The sequence below is a fragment of the Trichomycterus rosablanca genome, chromosome 2 (assembly GCF_030014385.1).
Source record: "Trichomycterus rosablanca isolate fTriRos1 chromosome 2, fTriRos1.hap1, whole genome shotgun sequence".
Taxonomy (NCBI): Eukaryota; Metazoa; Chordata; class Actinopteri; order Siluriformes; family Trichomycteridae; genus Trichomycterus; species Trichomycterus rosablanca.
Window position 1 is genome coordinate 1,760,125 of NC_085989.1, and position 10,834 is coordinate 1,770,958.

At 44.6% G+C, this 10,834-nt stretch overlaps 1 protein-coding gene across 1 annotated transcript; it reads left to right on the plus strand.

The window, feature by feature from the left end:
• The first annotated feature begins 237 nt into the window (after nt 1-237).
• Nucleotides 238-7,797, plus strand: sdhaf3 (succinate dehydrogenase complex assembly factor 3). Its single transcript, XM_062989322.1, has 2 exons — nt 238-547; nt 7,469-7,797. The coding sequence occupies exons 1-2, from the start codon at nt 371-373 to the stop codon at nt 7,664-7,666; spliced, it is 375 nt and encodes a 124-aa protein (XP_062845392.1). The 5' UTR covers nt 238-370; the 3' UTR covers nt 7,667-7,797.
• The last annotated feature ends 3,037 nt before the right edge of the window (nt 7,798-10,834 follow it).

A 10,834-nucleotide genomic window follows, 5' to 3' on the forward strand; every position in this document is an offset into this window, starting at 1 on the left:
ATATAGTGCACTTCAGGATCATTGAAGAGCAATTTGGAGCTATATTTCAGCCGCCTTGTTTATGTACATGGAAATGTCAGTGTTTTGCGGTGGTTTACTTTAATACTAATGTTGTTTTAGTGCTGGATTTATTATTTATTTTTATTTTTAGATGAGTTCTTTTTGTTTGTAGTAGATTTGTAAAGTTTAAAAGCATTGTAATACTTTATAACGTAATGATATTTTACTCATGGATTGTTAATTAACGTCACATTGAATATAAATGTTAATACTATATAATTATTAATGTCCTGGACTGAGCTTCCTCGTCGATACTTTTCTTGCCTTTAAAATCGAGTTGGTATTCAGCAGGGTTTGCACGGTTCCTGTCATGGCCAGTGCAGCCCATGTGAGCAAGGTTCGAACCCTATATAAGAGGATCCTAGTGTTGCACAGGTTCATGCCCATCGAACTGCGGGCTCTAGGGGATCAGTATGTCAAGGATGAATTCAAAAGACACAAATCTGCAAGTCAGGATCAAGTCCAACTCTTTATGAAGGAGTGGGAGGTAAACACCACTTACACACAAAGTTACACACACAAAGTTACACACACACACACACACACACACACACAATTTAGTCAACACTAATTCCCTGTTGATGTTCTTCTGCCGCTTGCACCACCTCCACACTGGCCTGAGCAGAGATGCAGACTAGCACCCGGGCTGGCAGCAGTGGATTCTCACAGAGAGCCGTAACATTTACGGAGAGACACGCTGTGCACTATGTGTTCCTCCACTACTCGTATCAGCGCCTGACCAGACCACAATAAGGAGAAATAAAGACATTTACATTTTTGGCATTTAGCAGACGCTTTTATCCAAAGCGACTTACAGTACTGTGACACTATACTGTCTAAGCAATTGAGGGTTAAGGGCCTTGCTCAAGGGCCCACCAGTGGCAAACTGGCAGGTGTGAGGCTTAAACCAGCGAGCTTTCGATTACTAGTCCAGTACCTTAACCACTAGGCTACAACTGCCCATAAGACGTGTCCAAACCGTAAGCACCGCTGAGACTTGAACCTAAAATACTGGGGTTTAAATGATTTTAAAATGACGTGTCTTTTTAATTACCTGTTATTAATTATGATTGGGTTTAGTTGGTTATTTATTGGTGCTCATATAAATAGGGCAAACTAAGTCTCAACCATTACTTTGATCAAGTCCACCAAGAGAAGCGAATATTTTGACTTCAGTTGGTGATGGTTTTCACACGTTGATGGTGATGTAGAGCCACATGGTGGCAGCATGCACTAGTCAGGCTTGTCCAGATCTGATCCTATAGAGCTGAAATCTGTCGGCTGGTGTGATCTGTTGAAGAATGAGGGTTCGAGTTGACAGTTTGCGCTCTGGTTTGCACAGATTTAGGTTTGTGTAGGATTTACTGCCTCGATCCCAAACAGAACCACGAAAAAATGCTGATTTTTAAATAAAGTGTCTTTAAAGAAAATACCAAAGACAGAAAAAGGTCCTGTCACAATTCTAAACATTTAGCTGATAGTTAATTGACTGACTGTTGAGTTCCAGTGAGCAGTCTCTGTTGGACCCCTGAGCAAGGCTTCTACCTCTCAGTTGCTCGGATTGTAAAGTGTCTCGATTATAAGTCACAATGGATAAAAGTATCAGCAAATATTTGCAACTGTTGGTTTAGTTGTTGATGGCAGGTTGGCACAGCAGGTGTAGGGGGTGTGGTAGCCAAGTGGTTAAGGTACTGGACTAGTTATCAGAAGGGAAATGGTTCAAGGCCCATCTCTGCCAAGTTACAGTACTTTGGATTAAAAGTGTGGTTAAATTCCTTAAAAGTGAACATGACCTTCTGGGGCAGTGGTAGCTTAGTGGTTAGGGTACTGGACTAGTGATCAGAACGGTTGCCAGTTCAATGCCCGCTACCATCAGGTTACCACTTGTTTGCTTCCATGGTATTCTACTTTGGATAAATGTCTTATTTTGGAAGGGCGTCCACATACTTTTGATCATAATGTGTAGGAATTTTTCATTGAATTGCCAAAGGTTCTTCAAACATGCAGAACAAAACATCTGTAGGTGGGCACTTGAGGAGATTCAGTGCTGTGAATAATCGGCTGGAGTGGACACTCCTCTTCATTCATAAACGAGTGGGTGAACGGCCACTTCATCTCGCCTTCGGAAACACTCCACCGTGGAGAGAAAAAAACAGGGAGAGGAATCCACGAGCGTGGTGGAGCCGGGGACGGGGGCAGAGCCGGTTCTCCAAATGCGATTAGGAGCACTGAGTGTTTGCTCTCATCCGATTACCGCGCGGGGCCCGGGGGACCACTTTCCGTCTAATAAATCGTCCAAGCTTTCCTTCGGGAGGGATGAAAGGGAGGGAGGAGAACGTTGAGGGAAAAGCAAGACGGGAAAATCGAGTGGGGTCACGTCAAAATGGAACTGGAAGACCGACCCCTGTCACCATTTCAGGAGATTGAAAGAAACGTTAGCTGATTGGCCGGCCTCAAAATGATTTGTTTGGAACGTTTGGAGCTCTGATGTTCCTCTCAATCCAATGTTTCAGACTTTCTATAACCACACATTCATGTCGCATGTTTATTGATGACATTTCCACTATTTAGAACAGGGGTGTCACACTTGTTCTCACCGAGGGCCACATCAGCCTTATGGTCGCCCTAAAAGGGCCGTTAAATGTAACTAATCCTTAACATATTGTTAAAATACCCTGAGAAACCATATCAGTCGCTTTTCTGAAGGTGATGGGGCGCACTGTCGACGTCGGAAGGATCTACAAAGATGGTAAAGCCATCAAATTGTTTTAGATGTTTCTCAACTCCACTTGTTGGAAAACTCTCCGAACGCTTTGCAAATCATAGACTGAAGACACGATGGTCACTCTGAAGGTCACTCATTTACAAATCAGTTTGATAAAACAATCGCCTGGATGTACAAAAGTACATGGAACAGTCGTCTCACCAAGGTCGAGAGGTAAACTCAAATTGTCTACTATATAAAATTCATACAAGGTCCAGCAAAAAAACTGTAATGGACCTCCGTCATGGACTTACGCATCTGCTTTCTTCGGTTGAAAGGATGATTAATTACCCATCCTAAATGGACGCTAGTCGAACGATTCTGATTCGGCGTGGATCGATAGCGGTCACGGTGCCTCCGCCGCGCCACACCGGCACTTCCAGCAGACAGCGCATTTCCTGGATTCGACCTTGGGAAAGCCAGTCCACTCCGGTCTGCTGACGTCATCGCCGACCATCATAGATCCTTAATATTCATCCCGTGAAGCGTGGCACAAAGCCCGCAGTCGAACCATCCGCTCCGTATCTGATATATAGCCGCTTGGCAAAAGTTCAACCTAATTACATTATGTAGGGGAGGAACCTCTCAGACAAATGGCTCGCCGCTTCTCAACTTGAGCCGCCGCCAAATCTGGAAAGATTTCCATGAATGAGTCGGCTTTTTATGAATGAGCTCATCGTACGCCAGCGTAACGTCCCGCTAGTTTTGACTCATCAGCAGTAATGGAAAACTTGTTGATGGATTTTTGACAAAGAGGCCCAAGAAACTTTTGTATTTACGCCAAATGGAGTCGATTAGCAGAGGAACGGCGCTACCGAACGTGCTCACGGAAGCTTTTAGCTACAGTCCAAGTCACGAGTCGAAGTTTTTGTGAGATTTGTGAAAGCCTGTCGGGAAAAACAAAACAAAAAAAACAGTTCTACAGTGGTGTTGTGGTAGACAGCAACCGGAAAGTCTTCTGTACCCATATAAACAGGGCTAGTTTGACCACACCCATTAGAAAGAGCCTCAAGTGTTACTGTTGGAAACTCTTGGAACAACATACAAAGACAGGAAGGTCACTTGAACTTGTACAAAACGCATGGAACAGTGGTCTCTTAAAGACCTTTGCTGGGTTGAAAAATCTCTGTCTGGTGTCACAGACAGCCATGGTGAGAAGGCCAAATGATGGAAAAGACACAAACCAATGACGGGATGTTGGGCGGCCAAGACTCATTGATGCCAGAAGACATGAAGGCAGTTGGAGACTCTCAGAATGCCTTGCAAATCATAGACAGAAGACATGAAGAACACTCTGAGCCATGTACAAATCATCCACCATTAAAACAGTTGCCTGTACATACAAAGAACATGGAACAGTGGTCTCTTCACCAAGGTCGAGAAGAAAACTCAAACTGTCACCTCTTTCTGAGAGAAAATTCATACAGATGATTCGTCAGATGTAATCCAAGAACCGCCAAAAAACTGATCTGCTATCAAGTAGAAGCTTCTTAAAAACTGGTGATTCTGCCCACGGCCAGACAAGTTTTACATCAGCTCAGGCTCAAGGGCCAATCAAGACAAAAGAAGCACATTAAAAACCTTCTGCTGAAGAGATTTGAGGTCAAATCAAGCCAGAAGGACCTCAAGAACGTTTCAAAGGAGTAAAGATGAAGAAATGTCCATCAGTGCTGGTTTTGGAATGAACTTCTCAGTCCAGACCTGCTCCTGTTGAGGGTACGTGAGGTGTCTTGAAAAGTGCAATAAAACCGAGACATTTGGTTGGAAGAAAATTCTTCAAGCGAGCAAAAGGAGATCCATGACAACCATGATAGGTGTGGCCCTAACTGTACCACACGCTGGTCAGTAAACTGAGTGGTCAGGAAGCCTAAATGGGTATGCAAGGGGTGCACGTGGGATGCAGAGGTGTCTTGAGCACCTGTCGAGCAATTTCAGCTCACAAAATGAGGGCGTAGCAGGACACGTTTAGGCTTCGACCTCTATTATTTCACTGACCTCTGAGTCTCACACCTCCTACACCATCTCTAGATGAGCAGGATTGAGCCGAATCAGTTGAAGGGTGTCGGGAACGTTCCTTCAATCAAACCAATAAATAAATCAAATCAAACTCACTGTAGCGGCTGGTGGTGGCTCCATAACGGTATGGAGTTTGTTTAGCTGGTGTTCCACAGGTGGCACCCTGGTGCCTCCTCTCTGAGAAGTTACACCCGTTCATGTCCAGTATTCATCCTGACGGGTTTGGCCTCTTCCAACAGGACAAGGCGCCTCGACAAACGTCTAGAGACGCCAAATTATGGTTAGAGGAACACTCATCTGAGTTTTGGGTTGCCATTCCCGCTTATGGCTGAAGACTGTATGGTGTTCATGATCAGTCTTAATTTTCTTAATAATATAGTAATTTATTCTTTAACTTTCATGATTAAACAGTAAAAGTCCAGTACAGAAAGGAAGAAGATACATGTAGTAGATACACAGTGGTGTAAAACAGTTATTGCTCCCCATTTCTTATTGCATATCCATCATAACATGAAAGAAACCTAAATAAAAAAACACTCAGGTCAAATGGTAGACCAATTCCCATCTATCTATCCATTAGTCATACCCACTAAGCAGCTGTGGTTGTCGCAGGTTGGAGGACAGTGTTTCTCCTCGCTTTGCGGTCCATGGCTAACCGTCCTTACTTGCTTGAGATCGAGTCGGTTCTTCAGGTCTTCCTCGATTTGCTTTGGCGCCACATGGGACCAAACGTCTAGAGACGCCAAATTATGGTTACAGGAACACTCATCTGAGTTTTGGGTTGCCATTCCCACATAAGTCACCAGATCTCAGCGTCCTGCAGCTCAGGATACAACAGAATTGTGGACCGTTGTGCAGAAAGTACGTTGTTCATCGCCTACGGAATATTTCTGCTCGTTACAGACGACCAAATGTCTCTCAACGTGAAGAAAAATTTAAATAATCATCACATCAACAAGTTTCACGTTCCTGTTGGTGTTTTTACATTATTACTACACACCCAATGTGCTGACACACCTCTGAGGACCCCCCTTGACTCCACAAACCATGTAAAGGTGTCCTGTGGAACCTGGTACCAGTACAGCTCCAGCAATGCACTGCTGTCTACGTCATCCATGAACAAACAAGATTCATCTGACCAGTCAAATTTCTTTCACTGCTTCAACGTCCAGGTCTGATACCTGTGTACGCATTGTAGGTGCTTTCGGCAGTGGACAGGGGGTAGCCTTGGCACTCTGGCTGGCACAGAAGGGTTTAGTGCACTGTGTGTTGGGACACATCACCGGAAAACATATTTCTGCAGTCCTACGCTCCTGTTAGCGACCACAGTACCAGTTTTTCTGGCGCCTCAGTGTATTTATGTACGTGTCACTGTGCACGAACCCGGTTACATGCAGAAGTGACGTTGGATTTCGTCGTTGTGTAACGTCCACATTAGCACCGCTGATTGTTCTTAACATGCTGAGCAGGTTTTGTTGCCCTGAAAATCAATATTTTATGCGTCACTGTTAAGAAATTTCAAAAGGACGGAGCAGCGGTGCAGAGACGAGGATTCTTTATGAATAGAATTTAATATTATACCCCCCCAACCACACCCACCTCAAAAATGTAAATGGCAGTCTGAGGGTGAGGGATCTTGAACCCAGTCTTGAACCCAGATGATCTGACCTGAGGGACTTTGATAAGGGCCAAATCTTATTTAAAAACTTATTATTTTTACTAAATATATATACACCGATCAGCCATAACATTAAAACCACCTCCTTGTTTCTACACTCACTGTCCATTTTATCAGCTCCACTTACCATATAGAAGCACTTTGTAGTTCTACAATTACTGACTGTAGTCTATCTGTTTCTCTACATACTTTGTTACCTCCTTTCATGCTGTTCTTCAGTGGTCAGGACCCCCACAGAGCAGGTATTATTTAGGTGGTGGATGATTCTCAGCACTGCAGTGACACTGACATGGTGGTGGTGTGTTAGTGTGTGTTGTGCTGGTATGAGTGGATCAGACACAGCAGCGCTGCTGGAGTTTGTAGACACCTCACTGGCACTGCTGGACTGAGAATAGACCACCGACCAAAAACATCCAGCCAACAGCGCCCCTTGTGCAGCGTCCTGTGACCACTGATGAAGGTCTAGAAGATGACCGACTCAAACAGCAGCAGTAGATGAGCGATCGTCTCTGACTTTGCATCTACAAGGTGGACTAACTAGGTAGGAGTGTCTAATAGAGTGGACAGTGAGTGGACACGATGTTTAAAAACTCCAGCAGCGCTGCTGTGTCTGATCCACTCATACCAGCACAACACACACTAACACACCACCACCATGTCAGTGTCACTGCAGTGCTGAGAATCATCCACCACCTAAATAATACCTGCTCTGTGGTGGTCCTGTGGGGGTCCTGACCATTGAAGAACAGGGTGAAAGGGGGTAACAAAGTATGCAGAGAAACAGATGGACTACATTCAGTAATTGTAGAACTACAAAGTGCTTCTATATGGTAAGTGGAGCTGATAAAATGGACAGTGAGTGTAGAAACAAGGAGGTGGTTTTAATGTTATGGCTGATCAGTGTAACATAGAAAGTGGTATCAGTCATTCTGATCTTTGTGTTTCTGCAGAAGTATAAGGACACGCTCCAGTCTCAAGTCCTCGAGGCTGTAGGAACAAGAACCCCGGCGTTCGGAGCCGATCTATCCGAGCAGAAACTCAGAGACTTGCAGGACGTACAGATCGGACAGCTTTACGAACTCATGCTGGAGTCGACCAAACCGAACCGGCAGTTCGACGTGCAGGAGGAGGACGGCTCGCCGAAATAATATAAACGTAGTTCTTCATCTCTCAGAATGGACCTGTCAGCGTTTTATCACGTACCTCAGGGGTAAAGTGTGGTTCCTCAGAGAGGAAAAGCTTTTAAAGTTTGGAGTGATATTAAACGTAATGCCTCGCCTATCGAGTCTTGTTGTTTTTCTTGACGTCTTCAGCTCTACGATCCTGAAACTGAAAGAAGAAGAAGCAAAGTGAGTGATTCACCTTCCAGGAAAAGGAATCAGATTACAGGTTAAAGGTGAATCTGCTCTCTGGAGGCACCTAGCATCGCCAAGCATGCAGATATTACGCTCGAATCAATAGAGTTGGATTAAATTATTGTGAATTATTCAGTTCCTGAAGGGGAAAATATTGTCGGGTGGCGAAGCTTGATGAGACGCAGAATATGATAAATATACAAACACACCTGGAGTCGATTATTACAGGAGTGTCCACATACTTTTGACCATATAGTGTATCTACAGACCTAGAGATGTTTCCCTCAGCGGACGATCCGAGTCCTCACAGGTAAAGAAAGAGAGATAATAGTCGTACATCTCCGGGCTGGATGTTCCCTGATAGTGGAAACGGAAAGTTCACATCTGTAGGGATTTGGAGGAAACGCGCCGCTGGTCAAACCTCAGATCGAAAAGAAAAAATAGAGATAAGAATTAGAGGAACGTGTGCCAACCTTTCATCTGCTGCTCTTTCAGCCCGACGTTTAAAAAAAGGAAAAGGAAATGAATGACTGAAGGGTGAACAGTGCAGTGTTCCAAATCAGTCTTTTCTTAATAATATAGTAAATTATTCTGTAACCTCCATGATTAAACAGTAAGAGTCCAGTACAGAAAGGAAGAATCATTTGTAGTAGATACACAGTGGTGTGAAGCAGTTATTGCTCCCTCATCATAACATGATGCTACGCAAAAGAAACACTCAGGTCAAATGGTAAACCAATTTCCATCGATCTGTACATCAGTCATACCCAGTAAGCAGCCATGGTTGTCGCAGGGCTCCGTCCTTGGCTATCGGTCCGTGGCTACCGTCCTTGCTTGCTTGAGCTCGAGTCGGTTCTTCAGATCATCCTCGATTTGCTTTGCGCCACATAGGACCAAACCAGCTCAGCCGAAGCTGTTGTATCAGCTCCTCGATGGCTGGTTGCATCTGACATCTTGCTCGGATGGTGTCGTCGTTGGTCCGATCACAAAGCGAGATCCCAAGGATTTGGCTCCATAACGGTATAGGGTTTGTTTAGGTGGTGTTCCACAGGACCCTGGTACGTCTACTAACGTCTCTGATGGGTTTGGCCTCTTCCAACAGGACGGTGCGCTGCCACAAACTTCTAGAGACGCCAAATTACAGTTAGAGAAACGCTCGTTTTGGGGTTTTGCCATTCCCACTTAAGTCACCAGATCTCAGCGTTCTTAAAATCTGGAAGGCCATGCACGTGCTGTGGAACACAGGAGTCCTACACCTCAAAGTATGACAGAATTGTGGACCGCTTTGAATAAAGTATGGTTCATTTCCAGCGTAAAGCCTTGACAAGTTTCACTTTCCTGTTGATGTTTTTGATATTATTACCACACACCTCTGAGTCACCTTGGACCCCCATGGATTCCACAAACCATCTAAAGGTGTCTTGTGGAACCTGGTACCAATACAACACTAGTAATTGTTGGTATGACCACAAAACGAGATCCTAAGGATTTGTCTCATGTATCTTTTGGAAAGTTCTTTCTTTCTACTTTCTGCACACCCCCTTCCGATATGTGTCCAATCTGCAGTCGCTTCTCCGCACTTGCCGCATCACGTATCACCGATTTTGTTGGTATGGATGCCCCGAGTGGGTCGGTGGCTCTGCTGAGATTTGGAATCCGCAGTGCCATGCTAGCGAGTTAAACTCCTGTGCCACTCGAGCGCCCTTGACCCAAGAGATTGTGTCAGAGTTATGGATGATCCACCAAAAATGTTAAAAGAACTTTTAACTTTTTTTGTATTACTTCAGGGTGGCACGGTGGCTCGGTGGGTAGCACTGTCGCCTCACAGCAAGAAGGTCCTGGGTTCCCCAGGCAGGGCGGTCCAGGTCCTTTCTGTGTGGAGTTTGCATGTTCTCCCCGTGTCTGCGTGGGTTTCCTCCGGGAGCTCAGGATAATTGGAGACACTGAATTGCCCTATAGGTGAATGGGTGTGTGTGTATGTGTGTGTGTGTGTGTGTCTGCCCTGCGATGGACTTGGACTTGCCCTGGGTGTTACTGTGTGCCTTGCACCCATTGAAAAGCTGGGATAGGCTCCAGCACCCCCTGCGACCCTGATTGGATAAGCGGTTAAGAAAGTGAGTGGGTGAGTGTATTCCTTCAACTTAAGTAACCTAGCACACACCCTCCGGCATCTGAGAAATCATCAGGCTCTTCTTTTCTTCAGCCGTCGGTTGATTCTTACGTAATGTACGGAGGAACACACTGTACTCAAAGTATTTCTTCATCACTCGTACTAACTCCTCTACCAGACAGTAGAAGCTTTCAGCATTCAGCCTTCACTCCATCTGACCTGGGCACAGCTTTTATTACATTTTTAATGAAAGTGTTTATTTTTATATTAAAAATGATAATCAGTTGTTCTGAAGTCTGTCTTGGACTGCTGTATCAAACATGATTGATTTGGACGTGGACGAATCAGCCTGATACGTTCTGAAAAAATCGAAGAAGTCCATAAATCAGTAGCAACAAAAACAATAAGAACATCTGAATGCCGGGGCGCAAGACGAGGACACCGGGGCGCAGTACAGAAAAATCCATTTCTCTCATGTCACAATAAATTATACCACAAATTTTGATTTCATCGAGTTGTATAAGAACACCAGACTGGCTGTGACCACCTGAGCACCCCGGACGATGATCTGCCTAATTTAAAAGGACACAAAATTAAAAGATAAATAAATAATACACTAATCAGCCATAACATTAAAACCACCTCCTTGTTTCTACACTCACTGTCCATTTGATCAGCTCCACTTACCATATAGAAGCACTTTGTAGTTCTACAATTACTGACTGTAGTCCATCTGTTTTTCTACATACTTTGTTAACCTGCTTTCACCCTGTTCTTCAATGGTCAGGACCCCCACAGGACCACCACAGAGCAGGTATTATTTAGGTGGTGGATGATTCTCAGCACTGCAG

Excerpts from the sequence above, each read along its gene's own strand:
- sdhaf3 (XM_062989322.1), top strand. The coding sequence starts at position 371 with ATGGCCAGTGCAGCCCATGTGAGCAAGGTTCGAACCCTATATAAGAGG. Across the intron at positions 548-7,468 it reads TCTTTATGAAGGAGTGGGAG|AAGTATAAGGACACGCTCCA; the intron begins GTAAACACCACT and ends GTGTTTCTGCAG.